We start from the raw sequence: 21,663 nt of genomic DNA, 5'->3' as shown, positions 1-21,663 counted from the left end.
TTGTGAGATTAGTTGTGATTTCAAGTATTATTGCTGGGCGTCTTGTTACTTTCTTGAATTGTTTTGATGGAATAAATTGTTCTATCACTGGCACATTAAATTAAACAGGAGGATTCAATGTGAAGTTTTTTGTTAGGGTGTTTTTTTTCTTTTTGAAGTGATGCTGTCCATTACTAGATATTTAATAGCGGTCCAGATATACTTGACTGGGCAGGTGCTCAACCTTTACTTATGTACTTATATTTTACCCAGGCTCTATATCAGTTATCCAGATCATCAATACATATTCAATAATGAATTGAATGCTGTTTGTGAAAGCAGACAGTTCCTTTCTCTCAGCCATTTTAATGATGGTAAAATGTCTTGATTACATAATTCTAACAGAACAGGAACAGAACAATCGAATGCATTGTTGTGGGATCAAACATTGATTATTATCCTTTGTGTATGTGTTTTTGCTCATTTGTCTTCTCAGTGCGCCGGCTGGAGAAAAATGTGAAGGAAGTGCTGGATGACTTTGGGGAAGACACGGAGAGGAAGATTCACCTCATCACTGGCCGCAGAGTCCAGCTGGCTGAGGATCTCAGTAAGACACAGACACACTCAGAGCAGAAAACACACCGCACATACAACTCTCAAAGCTAAATTATTATTAATAAGGATGGAGATTATCACTATTTAAACTTGTCCCAGTGCTTGGCGTAAGGACCATGGATGTGGTTGTCCTTATGGCTTCCATGCATTCTAGTGCGTTTGGTGAATGGGTCCATTACAGGAAATCTAGAAGTCATCAGTAGGTGTCAGTGGTGCTCCATATCGACTAGTCTGATGGAGCTGGATTGCTTAGTTAATGCATCAGGCTGGCAGTACAAGCATGTTACAATAGTTTGGATGTCAGCTGACCAGCTGCTTTTATAGCTTCTTTTTTTAAGAAGATGATTCTCTATACTTTTGTTTCGGACACAAGACATTTTTTTAAATATATAAGCTACTATACTTCCATGTTGTTAAAAATTCAATCTAACATTAGCCTTTTGATTGATCGCTGCCTACATTGGAGCTAAAACCCAACATGCCATATGTATAACCTTCATGTGTGGCTGGCCATAGGGGGCTAGATATAAATAAACTTGACATATATTTCTGTGATAACACCCCTCCTACATGCAAAGGTGTGTTTCTGAAATATGAAAGGCTTTAATTGGCACATGAGATACAAGGGAATGGAGCATGTGCAAGTCTGCCTAACGGTGTGTACCAGCCATGCTCTCTGTTAACACAACCATGCTGACTAAATGCAGCAAAATTTGCAGAGTGCCAATGTTCCTAAAAGACAACCTCAGACTTATGTGCAATTTCTTTCCCCCTGTCAATCAAAACCTCCTTCTGACACACATACACATCAGGATGTGGTAACTGGTTCTTATTCAGTGACGATGCATGTCTTATAATGAAACCACACATTGGTTTTACCATAGGGTAGGGCATCTCACTTAACATTGCAAAAGTGTTGCTGCCCACATGTAGAAAAAGACCAGCTGATCAGTTTTATTGCTTATTGCATAAGTTGTGTTTAAGTTAGGTTAGTGTCAGTCACTAAATAGGGGATGGGTGGAATATTTTATTTTTAAAGTGAATCATAATCTGTTGGCAAAGATCATGCTCTGACACAAACACGTATTGCAAATGAATGTCATTCTTTTTGAACCTCTTGTTTGTTGTGTGTGAGTGAAGTGGCTTGTGTGAGTCAGAGCACAGCACTAGTCTGGTCTCAGTTTGAACCCGGTGTTAATGGTAACCAGAGATGGATGAAAAGGATTTCTGTGCTTTTTGTGCTTTTTTTGTTCAGATATACACACAAACAAACACCAGTAACTACCAGTGTAGTTGTTGTTAGTCATTTCTTGGACCGTGCCACTAGCATGCATATTGTTTGGTGTTTCCATGGATATAAAAATCTTGATATATCCTCATAGAGCTGATTTGGGAACACAGATTGGTTTTCCTTTCTGGTAGGATTCAGACTAGACTCAGTGGATAGGTTTTAAAACGGGTAACCTCCTCATTTCACCCCATATGATCTGTAGGAAACTTGTGTGCAGTTTTTTTGCTCTTGCCTCAGTGAAAATCTGCATTTGCATTATAGATTCAGAATCGGTACAGAAAAGTTTCACTTACATTGGTTAAAAAAGCATTTAAGTATGGACAGTTTTAATAGCTGTGCAGTGACATTGTGTACATGGAATGCATCTGTTCTGTTAGTAAGTTTTGAAAAAACTTTTCTTGGGTTTGAACCAATATATCTGCTAATTTTTGTCTGCTTTCTGAAGCCTAATTAAACGCTGGTACAGTGGGTTGTCTCCAGCTTTGGTCTTATTCAGCAAAGCTGTGCTTGCTAAGCAAAGTTTGTGTTCTCAAAGAAGCATACAAGATCTGCTCCCATCTAAGAGCTCTCTTTATAACACGTACATAATGATAGTTCCTGACACCACAGAAGCACTCGCTGACAAGCATAATTTACAGAAACCTACCTCAAAGTACAAGCTACACACTCTCATGTTCACCAGGAAATCTTTAAAACACTGAAAATGTCTACATAATCTTCTTTTAGGGATTAAAGAACAGTAAAATGTTAAATAAACAAATTAGAGATGGTAGTTTAAAATATGATTAATGAATGCATCATCTCTTAAGTGTTCTGTAACTAATGGGAAAAAACAGTGCCCTTAGCAAGGTAGTCGTTTTTTTAAAAGATACCTCTTCTCTCACTGAAATCCACAATCTAAAAATACATTTAATATGCTTCATTTGTGTAACTAGTGGATACATGATACTTCCTAAATCAGTGACGGACAATTCTTTATGCATAAACAATGCAGGCTTACACCACACATCACACTTAAGTTGCCTGTTAGACCAAATTGCTTGTGATGTCAGAAACCATGCTTGCCAGTACATGGCTTAAATTTATATTTTAGGTGAATAAAGAGAAATGTTCTATTTTAGAGCATACATGTGTATATGTAGAGTGTATTTTCAAGAAATGCTGTATATACACTATCAGTCAAAAATCTGGACACCCTTTTCTCGTTCAGTGGTTTTTATTTCGTTTTTTATAAATTGTAGATTAATACTGAAGACATCAAAACTATAAAAATACATACAGAATTATGTTGTAAACAAAAGCGTGTTAATCTTCAGCATTAGTCTGCAATGTAGAAAATAATACAAATAAATACATTCCCTGAATGAGAAGGTGTGTCCAAACTTTTGACTGGCAGTGTACGTATACACACACACACACACACACACACACACACACACACACACACACACACACACACACACACACACACACACACACACACACACACACACACACACACACACACACACACACACACACAGTGAAAGTGAAATAACCAAGAAAAGTACCAATGACAAAAAAAAATTCTGAGTGTGAATGATCTTTAAATTAGTTTTGAAACTCAGACATTTTGGATGTATTGTGTGTATAAGAGCTTGACTTCTGATGACCACTGATCACGCACTAATGCTGAAAAAGTTTCTGGAAAATATGAGTGGCTGGTCTGTATGTGTGTTTCCTTTAGTTGGCTACACAATGCTACATTTAATGTAAATCCCGAACATATATACATATACATATATTACATTAAAAAAAGACACAGCAGAGCAATCGAGCTACATAAAGTGACTCAGAACAGGAAGAAGCACACCACACAAGCTGCCTCTTTGCAGAGGACTGTTTTCTCTTCATCTGCAGTGGAGTCAGGTTTTCTGTGACACCAGCCCAGGGGAGAGGAGTGAACAAACACACAGTCCCTCTCCATTCCACACACTCACAGAAAATGCCCAGACCTGTCTGGCCTTGCAAATGCTATAAGACAAGTCGAGCCAAAACTTTTCCAAACAAGCATGACGTTCTCGCATCCCACCACCAAAGACTCGCTGATAGAAGTGGGAACGTGGTTGGAATATAGCATTGGATCCTGTAAGATAGAACCACACCTGTACAGGCACTCTGTAGCTTCTCACAGACTTGTGGGGTCCAGCTTTCTTTGCTGGCAGCTAAATCTTACTTTTTTCATCTATCAATCCCACTAAGTATGTTTTTCTTTTTTTTTGGAATGCAAATAACATTAAGTGGTATTGAAACTGGGCTGAAATATAACTGGTTTTGTCTTTTGTGAAATCCATTTCTTTTTGCCACAGAATAAGCTTCAGAGTTTGCATCTATGTCAGTACAAGCAGACAGGAGATCAGGATCAGAGCTGCAACGCTCAGACTTTTGATGCAAGAAAATATTCCCGTCATTGTATAATGCTCGAGTAGTTTTAAAGAAAAGATGTGTTGAAAGTGGAGAAATGTTCTATTGAAATGATTATATCCACCAAGTGCTGTGTCTCTGGGTTTAAGGACTGACCATAACATTCTCTCATTTGCATCAGTCTAGAAAGCTTTGTCGCTTGTTCTTCTCCATTTCTCGATTCTGTCCATTCTCTAGTTAATCTATAAACTGCCCCACAAAATATGATGGAATCTAACGCCACTCACCTTGTCGTGGCTCATACCTGCAGTAGTGCAGTACTTTGGCATTATACCTCTCAGCATGCCTATATCACTTAGCCCTAATTTTATGGCGATGTCAGATTTTTCTTTTCCTCCTACTAAGAAAATGTATGTTCCAGAGTTTTAGCTTTGTCAGTCTGTCAGGTTGAGTTAGTGGGTGAGTGGAGGATCTGGGTCATTAGCTGTCTGACACTTTGCACAGGGCTTTCTGTGTAATGCAGCCTAGACCCAAGTGTGTGGGCGTGGGTATGTGGGTCCATCAGTCTAGACTGAACTGCATGGCTGATGGGCTGACTTGGTGACATGCCTCAAAGCACAAAGTGAGCGAGCTTCCTTGGGGCAAAGTTTTTTTATTTTCACCAAAAAGTTCATACCAAAAGTTTTCTGTGCAAGAACTTTTAACTTGTAGTGCTCCTGAGATTTGTTTTAGAGTCTTGTTGCAGGTTTTTAGGCTTATTTAATTATACAGCTATGTACTGTTACTGCATTTAGATGTTGAAGTTTCCAGAGGCTCGTTTTAATGATTCCAAATTGGTGATCTTTGTGGAAGAATACAGTATTAACGTTAGCAGTGTGTGTTTTCAAGAAGTGCATTTCAACTGTTAGCAGGCACTGAACCTGTAGTCTTTCAGTCAGAGGAGTGTGTTTAACAGCATCAGCCTTTAACCAAGGTTATTTTTAATGTAGTTTTTCAAATCAGGGGTTAAGAACACTTGACAGGAGCCAAACACACCTCTTCTTAGTCATGCAGTGCTCTTCAGGAAAAGGGATTCTGTCTGTGTCTCTGTAAAGCAACCTTATTCAATGTATTATGAAATCATCTTTGCTCAGAGATGTTGTTCCTCTTTCATTCTTCAGACCTTTCAAAGACAGCAGGTCATAGTGCCACAGGCTCGAAGTATAGCCTGACCCCACAGGTTAGCCAGCCAATACCACAGGCTACTTCCACCTAGCTGTTTTTTCTCTCCATCTTACTGGATTTTTCTGCTGCTGTTGTTTCACTGCCTCAAATTCTGTCCAACTGACCTTGTCTTTCTCTATTCATTCTTAATGGTCAGAGAAGAGGACCAACCTTCACCTACCAGCCTCTCCTGCAAGAAAAGGAGAGAAGAGAGGGAGAGATAGGAGGCCGGTGAAGGGATAAACACACTCATCAAAGATAGAAATGTACTCCCAAGGGCAGTTTGCTGTTAAGCTCGAGTTGCCTCTACTTGCAGACGAGCCCAACATTGCTCAGGTTACAAATACAGGTCAGGTGCATGCGTCAGTGAGTGAGTGTGTGAAAGCGCTGGTAATGAATGGTACAGTGTACAGAGCAAAGAGGTGTGTGTGTGTGTGTGTTTGTCAGCGTGTGCCAGACCAGCTGTATGGCACAGTGCCGTCTCTGGAGCAAAGCCCAGGCCTAATGTGCAAGCACAGGCCTCTTAGGAGACCACTGGGCTGTCGCTTGGCTGCTTCATCGGCCCTCATAGAAACTGCTATGTGTGAGTGCTGTACTGGAAAAAGGCACTGTGGATTTGACAATAGTGCACGATACCAGTGTTTCCAGAATCAGTACTCTTTAATGAGGTGTTGAGAGTCATATTTAATGTCGTCAGCTTCCAGGCACTTCACACAGAAAAACACAAAGCTTCACTGCACCGTTTTATTTATTTTATGCGGGACGTTTGTCAGTTATTGCACATACAGACCCCCTTTTTAAGGAGCTGTTAATGGTTATGTAAACGTAGGTTAACATAAAAGTTAATGTAAGCATTTGTACTTATGCAGTATTATAGGGCTGCTCATAATTCCACTGTTTTTGGTCAATGTTAAGTTCAGAATTAGTGAAAGTGTACCTTTAAACCCAGCTCTGGCCCTAACTCTGGCCAATACATAATTTTGAAAAAGCTGAAAGAAAAGAAAAGCAGTTAAGAGACTGAGAGGACGACAGGGGAGGATTTGTGAGTTTCTCAGGGACATACGCAGGCCAGAGAAAAGTTGAGAGCAACACACATGCCACAGAGGGTGCTTTTGAAGACTTTTCTCCTCCAAAATTCATTAAATCAGGCATTAGTGTGATGCAGGACCGTGGTCATCTTGAGCGGCATCAATCTGAGTCTTTCTGAGTCTTGTCTTGTTTTCCTAATTACGACAATCCAGATTTGTTATTAAAATATACTTGGATTAATTGCCCATCCCTAAAGTGTTAGTTTTGAGGTTACCCTTTTTCTTTGACTGTGAATGCATACTCTTTGTGTACCAGAGACCCACAGCCTTTCACTTTGCTTACAGTGTTTGCAATCTGCTTTGTAAATGGCAGGTGGAGCAGTTCTTTTTTTCTTCATTCACTCCTCCTCTTCCTCTGTCACTTGAATTGGCCGTTCACAAGCAGGAGGAAGCAGTTTCCAGCTGTCTTGGTAGCTTTTTATCTGCCTTGTCAGATTGATGGAGAGCTTGTGTACTGTGCACTGGCACCAGCACCTGAATACACATAAACAAATGTACTTTGTACTTCTGTCCTAATGCGCACCCTCATTAGCATAATGCAAAGTTTAGCCCCCGACCTTCGCCACCACATTCAAATGCCTTCCCAAAAATATCTGCAGTCTCATAGCCAACAAATCTGACTGGTCCTCATTAGGGTAGACAGACATGTACACTATGGTTTGTTTCTTATCAACACATTATTAAATCACCATTTTTAATATTTGAGATCAAGTGTTCAATTCAAAACCTTAAGTCATGAGAAAGATGTTGAAGACTGTAATGGAATTTATACAGTATGTTTCTTGGCAGTTTCTCAAAGTCTGATTAAGTTTTTGGAAACCAGTAAACCTTAATGGATTATCTGGAAATTTTCTAAGGGCAAGAAATCGCTTCATCAATAAATATTTTTTTAGTGCTTGTTGTCAAGGTATTTATATACTGGCATTCTTGCAATAATAAATCTGTCTTTGCAATATATCTCTATTTTTGTGTTAAAGGTAAAAATACAGATTACAGTTTCTGAATTGCTGATTGAACAGAATGATCAATACGTATCGGGCTGTTCACTCAAAGATGTAAAGGACAGTCGATGTATTTAGAGTTACTGATGATGATTAGCGGTAAAATTAATTTCTCTTTAATTTTCTTTTTAGTTTTTATTGCATGAATTCTATCACACTTGAAGTTAAGCATTTTAGACTGTTTGCGTTTTTGGACACCAAAATCAAGTATATTGCTTTGGTTGCTGGAACTGTTTTGCAAGGGCTGCTTCAAATGAACACCTGCACAACTTTGCACAATAAATTCATCATCTTCACTGGAAAGTTGTTGGCGCTGATGAATGCAACAATGTGTGGAACACCGTGGATTTCAGCTTTTGTGCTGTGAGGTTATTTGAGGGTTAAGGAATGAAAGGTGTCAACAGAAGATGCCTTTAAAAACAGTGATAATGTGTGAAGTGTTTGCATGTTTGCACATGCAGTCACTTTCTCCCTGTTCTTGTGTGGAAGCAGAATACAATAAAGCTCTGGTTGTCTGGGCTTGCTCACCGGAATGCCCTCTCAGCCTCACGCTCACTTTGCTTCCTTTCATCTCCTCCCCCTCGTCCTGCTTTGAGCAGCTTCCTCCAGAGTGATTAGTGAGGGCTCAGTGAGAAGTGCTCATCTGTTCTCCTCTGCTGTACGGGATGACGTGTCTTCTTAAGGTGCTGAGTGCACATGTGCCTGTCTTCAAGAGAGAAAGAACCAGACAGTATCAGTGACTTTAAGGGCACTGGCCATTAATGCTTCTCTCACTTAAGTGGCTTTAATAAGTGACATTCGTGTTTGTTTTGTGTAGCTCTTAATTTCATCAACTAACTCCTTATACCAAACTCTGTGAGGACAAGGCCAGAGCTGTCTTTTTCTCTCAGAGTAACAAATTCCACTAAGAACAGTTTGCAATAAGCATGAACACTGTGGCACTGTAATCTTTGCACCTGGGCAATCTGATGCTAAAGTTACAGTGATCCTTTTTAGTAATGACAGAATCCAGTTTTAATAGCGATTCAGTGATTTCACAAATTTATTTCGGAGTATTTTACCATGTACCAAACCAATACATTATTGGTTACCAAAACATTATGCGGTTGATTATTTTTGCTTGAATTATTTTGGTCTGATTCTACTCTACATTTTGTTTTTAGATATGTCATACCGGTGCACCCAGTCATCATGAAAAAGTTTACATGAATTTATACAGAAAATAGAACATGGGCCTGAACTTCAGCACAGTGTGTACGATATGTGGTGGCATCATCATCAGGGTGTTTTATGTGTTCCTATGTTTGAGTGAGGCCATGACCACACATGATACCGGTAGAGAAAACTGACTGCTGTGTTTGTGGTTCAAAGGTTTTTATCCACACTCCAATATTCAGGTCTTTGCTAAAAATTTCCCCATTCTCAGTAACAAAGCTACTTCTCTCTGCTGACACTAAATTATGCATTACCATTATCATATAATGAGGAGTTTTGGCAAACTGCACTCATTGATAGACAGCCATCAGCCTAGTTTTAGGTTCATTGTCTCCTCCAACTCGCTCTGATGCTTATTTTGTGTTTTCATATCGGCGAACACACAGCAGAAGAAAACCGATACATCATTGTGTTTGTGTTATCGTACACTGCACAGACACTCATTCCTGGACATTTTATGAACTCGTAGGTGTCAGACATTTGATTGGCTTCTGTAACATACAAATGTAGAGATCACAAAAAGTGGACTTTTGACACCCAAAATTAGCACCTCACCATGTCTACGGAAGTTGTTACTTATTGTATTTTTAAATATTTCCTGAACATTAAACCAGTGTCATCCACTGAGACGGATATTTGTATATTTTTTGCACAAGTCGACATGCCCTTACTCTGGTCTGTGTTTAGGAGTGTGGGGGAGGCTTTTGCAGTGAGATTGTGAGCAGACTGTCTGCTCTTTTGGCTCTTCTCTGTACTCTTCCTTCAACATGACCCTTTTTGTTATGTTTCTCCATATACACTTATATCTGTTGTTGCCACTCCCCGTCACTCCATTTTTCAGAATGTCTTGCATCTATAACTCACTTTCTGACTCTTTTACTTTTGCTTACTCCTTTTTCCCACCTTTCGTGCTCTCTTTAACTCTCATTCCCACTCCTTCTGCCATAATCTTCATTATCTCGGAATTAAATTTACGCTAGCTGGCAGTGTGGTTTTGTAAACTGAGAGGCTTAGTAGCGTTACAGTTTGTTTTTTTCTTCACAAAGGAGGAAACCTCAGGCTTAAAGTTCCTGCCAAATAATCCATTTTCTGCTTGGGAGTGTCAAATACACAAACATTAGATCCAGAGTTGTCATAACACAGGCAAAGATGAGGCAGTCCTTTATGTGTGTCATCTAATTTTGTTTTAAAAATGTTGTGGGAAAGTGACTTCCAAAATGAACAGACACGTTGCTTTTCTATTGCAGGACACCCTGAAACATCTGTAAATCACAGTTTTTTCCGCATTATGACAGCTCTCTTTGTACTGTGTCCTTGGGTAAAAAACAGGATTAACAGGGAATGAAAGACGCTTTTGTCATTTCATATCTAGTTTACTACAGAAGGCTTCCTTTTCTGATTATAAATGATTTCCTGCTGCTCTCGTTCTGATGCTGCCAGATGATTTCAGATTTTTTTTTTTTCCAAAATGGTCGAACAGTGAATCTTCACAAGGTTAGCATGTTATTTAAAAGTCTAGCATTAAAACGTGATGCTCTATTGCTCTGGCCTTTCGCTCCCTCCATACCTTTGCTTTTGTCAGCTGCTTTTATGACCTCCTTTCTATAATTCTCTGCTGTTTACTGTCCATATTATTTGAACTCTTGCATAGTGCAGGGGTCTGTCTTTCACCTTTGCCTCTGTTCCTCTTTCTCTCCATCAAAGCTTCAACCAGCCAGCTGCCATCATTTACCAAAGTCATGACCTGCTTCTCTTTCCACTTTCCCATCATCTGTCTTTATCTCCCCCCCAACTTTTCACTTCCTATGTGCACTCTGGTATATCCATCCTTCCTCTCTTGTCAAGAACCAGAAACATCTTTCTCTTACACAGACATGTTGTGGACACATGCACAGCTGTCCAGCATCTGATTGACAAGCTCCTGATAGCACATCTGTTGATCACTAAGCATGATCAGATGCTGAAACAGGCTCAGTTAAAGAACTTAATTACCTTAGTAAAATAGCCGAAGTGAAACCATAATGTAACTGTAAGATTGATAGACAAATGAAACATCCACTAAGCAGCTAACAGCCCTGCTAACACGAGCAATATTCAAGTTTTAGGGAAGCTGCTGTAACACAGCTGTGGCTGCCTCGGACTCTCCTCCCTAGATAGAAAGTCAGGGAATAAATCCAGTGGACTAAGGAAGAAAAAATAAGAAGAGCTGCATGTTTTCGATGACAACCAATCAAGAGGTGATGACTGAAGTGGTGATAAAGAAATAAAACTAAGAAGGAGATTGTGAAGCCATCTCTCATCCTCCTCCGGGAAAGTAAGTGTGGGAAAATCAGAAAGAGATGTGGGGTGATGGGAGGGGAAAGCTTCTGTTCACATGTTCCCAGCACAGTCTGGCCACCAGGGAACCATTTCCACTGATCGTCCTGTCACTCACACACATGCACACAGTAAGATCTGACATCAGGTGCTGGATAAGATGAGGTAATAGGAAAACCATACACCATCTCACTTTTACAGTTTAAGAACCGTAAACTGTAGGTTGAAATTCTGTCATGGTCATACTGTCCTAAGCGGTTCTTCTGTCCTTCTTATTGATTTATTGTGCTGTTCACCACCACCACAACAACTAAAAACAGTATAGTGGCCAAGAATGTTTTGTTGAGATCAGACACACTTCGTTACCAATGAGATGCAAGTAGAAAATACTATAAATATGCTTTGTGTGTGCTGTCAGGAATGTGATCCAGAGCCTTACTTTGGATTGCTTGCAGAAAAAAATATACCAATCAAATCATCAGGTGCCCAAGATTGCCTTTAATATGTGATCTTAAATATTAACATTTTACTATACACGAGTCTTGACATTTTGTAGTATAGTAATTTGCTTCTGTATCCAATACTAAGGCACATTTTGACCAACCACTACTACTTTGTCCATCTTTGCAAGTTAAACACCTGTAGTCCAGTAAGTCCGGCCAATGGGTCTGAACAGGCCTTTTCTAATGGCTCGAAGGAATTCCAGGTGTGTTTGCCGTCACCTCAGTGTTATATGGATATGTAGGTGTGTGGGATCCTGGGCAGCTGGAAACATGTATTTACCTGAGGGCAGCAGGGGGATGAGGAGAGCTGCTCTGTCTTATCTCTCCGTCACTGTTTGATCGACCGGTATGAGGTTGGTGCCACGTCAAGAACAGGCCGAGAGAAATGAGGTATCTGCAGGCCTGATGTATGCATACATTTTCAAACATACAGTAGTGTTTACCTTCATGTGCTAACTCCAGAGTTTGTCTGCGTTAACCTTGCCCACACACCTATGACTGATTCATAGAGAGGGGAGTTTCTCTCAGGGATTATGACAAGTTCTCAGTTTAAACCAGACCTGTCAGCCTCACATCCCCAGGCCCATGTGGATTCTTAAGATTGATTGCCACTTAGCCTCAGCACAGACCTCCATTTGAGTGCAAAAGGTGAGTCTTAGAAAACTTGAAGCCCCTGACTTGCTGTGATTTACACCATGAGTCATAAGTAGACTTACTGTCTCAGACCTTTTCTTTCCAAAGAATAGGTGTAGTGAGGGTGACTGTTTACAGATATATTTGGATGACAAGTTCCAGTTAGTCTACCTTCACTGTTGCTCCATTAACTTCATTTACAGTTACTGTTGTTCAGTTAACCCATTAGACCTAGAGCTAAATCCACCATTTTCCAAATTTTCTCACCATTATCCTCATTTTACAGCCTCTTCCTCTAAAATCTTAATGTCTGTGCCTTCAAAGGCTCAAGCAATGCTTGTGAATAAAACCTGCCCTATACAGCTCAACAACAATCATCACCTGGTTTTCAAAGGCTTTCCCTGCATTTTGCTGTTTTTGTTTAGTCTGCCCTCTGGCTGACCCAAGGCTATGACCCATCCAGACCTATGTATGTCTCTCCCCAGGTTGGGCTGCTTTCTTCCAGGCATCTGTTTTCTAGATAAGAGCCGTGAGTGTAGGGGCTGATTCATTGCTCTGTCACAGACACGGCGTTTGGGCCGTCGACAGAACCGCTCTCCCTGTGTCCATGTCTCCCATGGCCAAGCTTTTATAGCGTGACAATCCAGATTTAGTGACAAATCAAGCTGCATGCTGAGGAAAAAGACTTTTCTGTTTGTTACATTAAGAGATCAGCTTTCAAAGAAGGAAACAGCAGAGCGTTTAAACGTTCAATGTTCCCACCTACACTGTGACCTTGGCAGTCCTGAGATAAAAAATTTTCTTCAAGAATGATGACAGGTTGGGACAGGAACCAGACCGTTCACCCCAGTCTCTCTAGTGTCCATGCTGTGAACTGTTGCTCTCTTGTCAGTAGAAAATTTCAGAGCAGCATGCTGAAGTAGCCTCAGCCTTGGCACCAAGCTTCATCCTTCCGTTGCCACTTCTTCATAACAGCCACCCTTTCTTCACGGTTCCCTCCCTTTCACATCCAGGGAAGAAGAGTGGCCATCTCCCATAGGAAGGGGATTAGTTTTTCTACTTCACAGTAAGTTCCAGGCCTCCCTGTCCTCTCCCTCTCATCTTTTTCTCTCCTCTGTTCTCCATCTCCTCTGTGTTGGCTACTTGTCCAGCAGGGCCACACAGTCTAATTACAGGTCAATTAAAGGCTTTCTGGCTCAGTCGTCCTTCTGCCAGCGCTTCAGCCATTGCAGGCTTAGGGGACTCTACAGAGTGAGAGTGAATGAGATATCATTTCATGTGGAGATCAGCCGAGAGAAGGCCTTGAAAGAGAGGATTTGGGGGAAAGGCTCCCCTCTCTTTCTCTCAGTCTGCCAGAGTCCCTCCACCCGGGACAACCCACACACCACCAAGCATCTTAAAGAAGGGGCCTCTGGGATAGAGGCCAGAGGATTATGGGAATATTCATGACCAGATAAAGGGGTGAGCGGTTGAATGACTGTGTTTTGGGGCTCATCTCTTAGGTAAACAGGAGCCTAAATGGAGTTTTAGATCGCTACTCCCACTGCTCAGTGAGGAACAGGCAATGGTGACTCTGTCCACTGTGTTTTGTTGCATTTCCACAGGACGGTGAAAAGAAAGCCTTGTTGTGGCCTTTTCTTCCTCGTGCTGCTGTCTTTTGGTAGCAAACAGATGGTGCTGGGGGAAATAAATATCTGTTTCTCACAGTTTTTTATCCACAGAATATTGGCTTTTCTGAAAGGCATTCACGTTCACCCGTGGCCCCCTGGGCTCCTGAAAGCTGCTGAGGGCTCATTTTAAACTCATTAAGCATCTTGCTGTAAGGGAATGATGGTTGAGTTTTGCTGCTCTGATCTATGCTGTCTTACATTTAATGTTCAGGTAGTCAGACAGGTAGAAGTTGAAGTGGAATTTATATCAGGATTAATGGCTGGTCATTTTAGCCTGCTGGCAGGTTTCTTGTCACTAATCAACACTTTTCACTCTACCCTCTGCCTGAAACTCTTCCACTTATTACACTTTTTATGCGCTTAAATGTTTTCCATTCATATAAGACTGCATAAATGATTTACAATGATGCTTCAAATAATTTCTAGAAGGTCTAGATGCTAGTATGATCTCCCATCAATCTGAATTGTAAAAGAAAATGGAAAGGACCAAAGTGAAGAAGCTGAGGCTGGATGACTGATGGCTAGTTGTTTGGGACTTATATCGACTTGGCATTAGTTTTTAAGCTCATTTAATTCCACCAGTGGACAGAGTGTTTGTCATGTCCTTGGTCTAGTTTGGTGATTGTGATTGGTGCAAAATGAGCCCAGGAGTTCTCAAGAGATATTCAGTTTACTGTCTTATGGAAGAAAACAAACGAGAAAACATTACATTTTTAGCCGATTATCAATCGTATCAGTAGTTGCAGATTAATCAAACCGTTGACAACTGTACATGTCAGAGTCTTGGCATGACACCCGACTGGCATTTGAATTTTTCTTTCTAACAGTCAGCCAGCGCTTGACTGTCTTAGTTGTTACAATAAAAATTCTGGCCACTGAGAGATTACCAAATGTTTATTTTATTCATTTTTCCTATCAAAGCAAAACCAAGGTGCATGCTGACCTATGAAGTTACCTTTATAATCCTAGTCAGGGCAAAGGATTTATAATCTGCAGTTCTGCCCTAGTCATGCACAGAATACACCTGAATGTCAATAGGAATAACCTTTATTTGATTTAATAGCAGCTTCCAGTACAGCCATGTGACCTGTTCTCCAGTGAAGCATTGAATCAGTGATGGGTGTTCAGTTGCCTCAATAGGAGGCGTTTTGAAGAAAAGGACTGACTTTCACCGTCCTCCCGCAAATCTGGGAAATCAAACCTGTCTTTTTCTTATCTGAAACCCTCACATCTAACCTCTGGACCACTGCTGCCTCCAGTGATCTAATGGAGCTCTGCACCTCTGCCCCACAGTTGGCAGTATCCTTAATGTTTGACCCGCATGAAGTGGTGTATACATTTGAAACACTGAGGCTCCATGGAGCACTTTGTCATCAGCCACATCTAAACCCAGTGAGAAGCTTTGAAGCTTGATCCAGGGGATTTCCCATGTTTTTGATGATCTGACAGTCAGTACCCTCCTTGCCTCACACCAACCGAAGCCTTCCGCCTCCTCGTACCTCACATCTCATTTTCTTCAGGTTGGACAGATGTTGGTAATCCTGCTCTGATTGGTTTGGATTGAGTTCTGTGGTCCTGCGGTCAGCCCACGTTGCTGAACTCTGATAGCTGCTTTGAGCCGTGCCCTGCGGTGGGCTTCGTGTTGGAATGGCGTACTGCAGGGTTATGTTTCATTCAACCCCACACCTGCTGCACTGACTCGTCAACGTGCCCCTCGACAGGCCCCCTTAATGCCTCCATTAGGTGTTGTAATCTCCCCCTAACGCCTTGCCATTTTGCCTGAGCGTGTTAACAGAGTATCAAAGGCCGGGGATTTTTTTTCTGCCACCTGCCAGAGGTGAATGTGTAGGAAGGTGAAAAGAGGTGGAGGTGGCATGACTGTACAGCTCTTGCAGGTTTCCAAGACATTAGGGCGGTTGTGTCTGTGTCTTTCATGGCCAAGCTTTTCTGGCTGTCAGTCAAGTTTTCTCAGTTCTGCCTACCGGTGTGTTCTGTAGCTTTTCTTGTGTTATCGAGCACTCCTCAGCTTTGCCAATGTTCCAGTGGGAACGAGGGGGGCGGGCTTCATTTCTCTTAACAACCGTTTGCTTACCATCCATCAAGAAAAGGATACCTCAGCAGCCGTGCTCCCAACAAAAGGGGGCTGCACATGAGCCCCTGAGTATGATATTTAGTTTCACTCCAAAGCACGCACACCGTTATCACCTTTGTGCTGACCTGAAATGGACACTTAGGACACTGTTGCTCTGAGGTCCAAGCTGCTATGATTTATCCTTTAGTCTTTTAAAGCTGTGTTTTCAGTAGGCCTCCGCATAGGAAAACAATCAACAATAGCTCGCCTATGGATCTCGTGTTACTGATTGATCAGACTAGAGCAGTGCTAGTTTGTTCTTCAGAGCTGGTGTTTGAGTTTGTGCTTGGGGGAGATCCAGACAGATTAGCGAGGGTGACAGGGAAGCTGGAGAGCCAGCCCGGCCGGGAAGCGCAGCTGGCATCGCAAGCCACGGCTTCCTTTTCTCTGCGTTGGCCCGCAGACTTCCTTCAGCCACTGTTTAATCAGCGATTAAGACTGCTTTAGATGGCTCGCTCGTCTCGTGTGACGGTACATGTTGGGTGGAAGGATTGCTCGTCTTATGCGGTCTCCGGACAATAGGAGTTTAATTATGAAAAGAAGTGAGTGAGTGTTTTTCCAGTAGATTCCCACCTTTCATGTGAAGTGTTATTGTTATGGTATCTCCTTCTGTCCATTAACAATGTGCCCGGGAGGTGCATACCATAAAAAGGGGAGGGCGAGGGCTTTGATGTGGTCTGTGCTAACTGGGAAACGGTACACAAACCTTCATCATCAGATGTGTGAAGGAGGTCTGCCTTGAGGTTTGGCTGTCACTGTCAGAAGGGACCATCTGGTGTTATGGTGAAAAATGTGAGGGAATTTCTACCCGCACTTAGACTGTACACTACAGTATTTAGTTTTCTATATTTATTTTGTTTAAAAAGGACATTTGTAGCCAGCTACCCATCCTGATATTACATCATTTAGTGTTTTTTAGTTTTTTTATCCACCACAAAGCTGCAAAAACACAAGTGAACATTTATGTTCACTCTGAAACTAGTTGATATGTAGCAAATAATTAGAAACGTTTAGGGTCACAACTAATATTAATGTCCATTCATGAATCTGACAGTTATTTTACTGATGAACTGTGAAATATTTTTTCTATGTAATTTTGTAAAAAAAAAAAAAAAAAAAAAAAAGTCCATTACAAACAATCCACATCCCAAAGTTAATCAGTTTACTGAGTAGCTTTATTATTGATTTATCTACTGATTGTTTCCTCAGTCAGTTGATCAGTTGTTTAGGCTATGAAGCCTCAGATAACAGTAAAAATTGCTCATTTCGGAAGCCAAGCTGACAAAATAACAGAATCTTTTCTGCTGTGAAGAGGTGGAACCAGAGAAAGTTTGACTTCTTCCTTTGAAAAGTGACTGATGAGTAGTTGATTAGGGAACATAAAGTCTGCAGCAAATCTTAGTAACATTGTTTCCAACTTATCTTATGCTGGCTGACTGATGACTTATGTGACATTATTTCAGAATAAAAACAGAGATTCTGAGTTTGTTTTTGACCAGCTAACCTACTTTCTGTTTCTCTGCAGAGAAAGTTCGTGAGATCCAGGAGAAACTTGAAGCCTTCATAGAAGCTCTTCACAAGGAGAAATAAAAGTAAATTTTTCCAGTTGTCTTTATAAAAATGATCCTGCACAGTGCAGCTTTATCTAAGAAACAAAAGCCGAATTTGTTATGCCTTGTTGTTGTAATGACTTGAACAGTTATTAGATGGTAGTAAACACTTTATTTGTTGCACAGAATGAGGACTGATAGTAGGATTAATAACTGTATTTTGTTTGTTTTTCCTCCATACTTCTGAACAGAGCTATTTAGAGTAATGGTTTGGATCACAGCAGAGAAATGCACTGAACAAAGACAACTCATCTGTAAATGACCGGCATCACCCCTTGTTCCTGCCCCAACACTCACCTGGTTTTGCCACCTCATGACTTGGCCCCCCGTCCCCCCTCGGACACTGATGGGGGGATGGACCTGAACGGAAGGATAAACTGGAGGAACAGTTTTCATGCTTTCTCTTTGATTTATGTTCATTTTCTTCATGAGGCCATGAGGAGGACTTCTGCACAGGAGCCCAAACACCGACAGATGAGAAGCAAAATACGAAGCTTGCACAGTATTGTCAGACATCTGACGACTTGTTTTCAATAAATGAGGGTTGTGTACATGTTTATCTCCTACTTTCTTATTTTCGTTTGACTTTTTTCATGCTTTTCTTTGCGTATATGTGATTTTTCAAGCGTGTGTGTATTCTCTGATGTATGTACATCATAGGCACTGGTCCTGATGGCTTACATCGCCCTGAACTTCAGACCTTTGTCTCACCTGGCACTCATAAAATATGCCAAGTTACCCGTCTGATTGAGCCAAGAGTTGTCTCAAGCTTTCAAAAAAATTGTTTTAGTTGCACCTTGAATCAAAGCACTTAAGTTGTCGCTCAAAGTTGTCACTGTTTTCCACATGCACTCTACCTGTACCCCTGAATTAGCTGTTCCTTTATTCTACAGCTGTTGTAACGCCACGACAACCACTCATTAACAGGATAAACAGAATACGCTCAGCGCTCACAATATTGGGTAAAGATTACAGTTTTAATTGCTTTCTTCTAAAGGGGTTTATTTGACAAATATTAACACCAAGTTTCTGTATCTGCCAAATGAACATAAGGTCATGCTTCTTGCTCACCTGTCCCTCTGAGTCTCTCTGTGCATTTCTATCATTGTAAAATAACATTTCATCTGTTGCAACTCACAGACATTACGGCTTCACAAAAAATGCCCTCTTACTAGTTTGAAAATATAGTTAAACATAAATTTAGGCTGTTTAAGAATCATTTAAACATGAGACACTAATAATGTAAGGGTTTTTTTTACAGTCCATTCTTATGCCCTTGTTTAAGACATCGTTACATATTCACACAGTAAAAATGTTGGTCCTATTAACAGTTTAAAAACAGATTGTCAACCAGTTTACAACTATATTCGATTTGGTTGTAAAATTCTATTACTAGTTATTAGACACTTTACATTTAATCTTAGGGCCTGGTCTCTACCTGTCCAGTATCCAATCCAAGCTCATCAGTTGGTCCGGTAACACAGACACTACATTTGTTGTCTTCATGTGTTTCCATATCGCACCAGGTTTGATGTCCCCTTTTCAGTACTGTTATGTCTTTGTGTGTGTACACAACACATGTGCACTAGTACTCATCCTCTCGTCTGCCTTTGATTGGATGGTTGTTAAGCTCAAACACACCAAAAAGAAGGAAAGTCATTTTCTCTTTGCTCTCAGAATTAAGAAAAAAAGGAAATATCTGACATGCTGGTGGATGGTTTTTAAAGTGAAAATGTGTGTTTTTGTCCACTCACTGGTTCTCCTGCCAGTCATTGTTCAGGGCCCAGTGTTTCCACTTGCTCCTTCCTCATCTTTAAACACTCACCTCTTTGCACCCCCTTTATTTGGACCCTTTCATCACCCACGTAGACATGTGCTCATTCTTCCTAGCTTCAAAAACTGTTCTATATTTGCCTGAAAGGAGGGCAGTGAGACCACGTCAACCCTCGTCATTCATTCATATGTGTATATGGGTATATATATATATATAATATGGCGTGCATTCTGTACAGGTGATGAGCAGTCATGGAGTTAGGATCGTGTACAGCACGTGTGAGAGTGAGCCACTTGTGTAACAGAAAATTGGTGAGCTGGTTTAAAAACATGTTTTATGTTGTAGAAAGTAATGTTTGCATGGTGTACCCCATCAGATGTGCTTTATTTATTGAATTTGTGTTTAAAAGATAAATTGAAAATAAAATTGACATTTAAAAAAAAAAAGTTTTTTTCATGAGGTGTCAGCTTGTCCTGTCAGCATTAAACCAACCTTCACAAAAGTCACTTCGTAGCTTTGTGCGTTGTCTGCTGGCTCAGTATTGGCATCACCCGTCTGTTCCTTAAGAAACAACATGAGTCCAGATAGAAACACGGAAACGGCTATTGGCTGGATTTTCTGAAGTGATCAAGAGATCATCGATTGTCCTGACTCTGATCACCCCCTGACTTTTCTTAACTTGCTAAACAGCAAACAGTTTCTGGTGGTTTTATTTACTCTTCTTTTTTTTTACATGCTGTAGGCTAAATTTTCTAGTCTGTCACTCATGATTAGGTTCTAAATCTGCTGATTATTTTTAGTTTTAATGTTTCTGGCTGCAATAAATGGTGTCAGTTTGAGATTTTAATGGTGTCATTTTGAGATTATGCAAGATGCTAGGCTGTTTTGAGGTTCATTGATGTAAAAAAAAAACCCACATTGTTAAGATAATATTTGCTTATTAGTTGTTAACTATTGGACGCATTGGCAGGAGGTTTGGTACGATCATCTCATGTCTCCCTGACTTGTATGAGCTTTGTGATCCTCTTCTTCCTTCTTCCAGCACCATCTTTGTTTCCACTGCTTGTTAGGAAAGGTTGGCATCCTAAACACAGTCAACAGCACATCTGCTTTAACACTGTTTGTGAGCGTGACTGCATTTAGTTCAATCCACCGTTGTTCCTCAATGCATTTCACAGAGCTGCTATTGTGGCCACAGACTCCAGTTGTCGAGGAAGAATTGAGATCCTTTGCACAAAAAAAGCTGTGCTACAATAATAAACACCTAAAGTCTTGTGACTTGAGTTAGTAAATATTAGCCTTGCTTAGCTAGACTGTATTCCCGTTATAAGGGATATACGGGACTTTATGTGTATTTGTAATACACAATATAAAGGCTGTCTGGTCCCCAGGCAAAGTAAATATACTGTAATCTATAGTAGCATAATCTAGAAAAGTAAGTTTAAATGTATTTCATCAGCTCATCATTAATTTGATGTGAAAATGTTTAAATTAACTTTCAAAAGTTAAAAGTTTAGGTCCCGTATTTAAATAGACTTCCACCTCTAAATTTCTTAATTTTTTTTACTCATAATCCATTTTCTTGAACCTTAATACTGTTTGAATTTTAAGGCGATCACCTGGATGCGTTGTTTAACTCTGAGCATTGCAGAGCTGTGCATATAGAAGTGTGTATTTGTACATACTGTGCTATTCTCTGGGGGCTGGTTGCTGCTGGATGCAGTGACCTGTGTGCTGATGTGCTGAGGCCTCTGCTCCAGGTCTGAGCAAACCCTCAGAGTATTTAACTCTGCAGGTTGTTATCTCATCCCAGAGCAGGCTGAAGGCGCGCTGCAGCCCGAGGCGGCAGGGAGAGCCAGGCAGGCAGCTGAGGGTCTGACTGATTAATAAGTTGGGGTCCAGAGGTCCTCCACTTCTGGGCATCATCTCTGCTTTCATAAGCGCCTGGTTGTTACCACATCTCCACGTAGCTCAAAGGGCAGCATAGTGGGGAGGGATGAATGTGGGGGACAGGCCTCATCCTCAACACCGTCACCTGAGGCTTTACTCATGAAGATAACGGACTCACGTCAAATCGCTGCTTTCTGTGCCGCTATTATATTCCCCTGTTTTCTTATAAACAGAATGGGGAAAAAAAGCCTAAAGACTTTGTAGCAGTCATGAAAAGAAAGGGGGAAAAGTCAACCTCCAGCAGAAGGCCTTTGTGCTATCAGATAGCCACGTTCTGGGAG

The 21,663-nt window shown here is 40.9% G+C and overlaps 1 protein-coding gene across 4 annotated transcripts in view; it reads left to right on the top strand.

The window, feature by feature from the left end:
- The window catches only part of opa1 (OPA1 mitochondrial dynamin like GTPase), a 39,575-nt gene extending 19,304 nt beyond the window's left edge, over nucleotides 1-20,271 (top strand). For all 4 annotated transcript variants that reach the window (XM_022194717.2, XM_022194718.2, XM_022194719.2 and 1 more), the window contains 3 exons: nucleotides 476-586; nucleotides 17,574-17,640; nucleotides 17,850-20,271. In XM_022194717.2, coding sequence (XP_022050409.1) covers nucleotides 476-586; nucleotides 17,574-17,638 — 176 coding nt within the window. In that variant the 3' untranslated portion in view covers nucleotides 17,639-17,640; nucleotides 17,850-20,271. The remainder of the gene's footprint in view (nucleotides 1-475; nucleotides 587-17,573; nucleotides 17,641-17,849) is intronic.
- The last annotated feature ends 1,392 nt before the right edge of the window (nucleotides 20,272-21,663 follow it).

The sequence above is a fragment of the Acanthochromis polyacanthus genome, chromosome 4, assembly GCF_021347895.1.
Source record: "Acanthochromis polyacanthus isolate Apoly-LR-REF ecotype Palm Island chromosome 4, KAUST_Apoly_ChrSc, whole genome shotgun sequence".
Classification (NCBI taxonomy): domain Eukaryota; kingdom Metazoa; phylum Chordata; class Actinopteri; family Pomacentridae; genus Acanthochromis; species Acanthochromis polyacanthus.
Note: the sequence above shows the minus strand (reverse complement) of the source record. Positions and strands in the feature narration are given on the sequence as shown.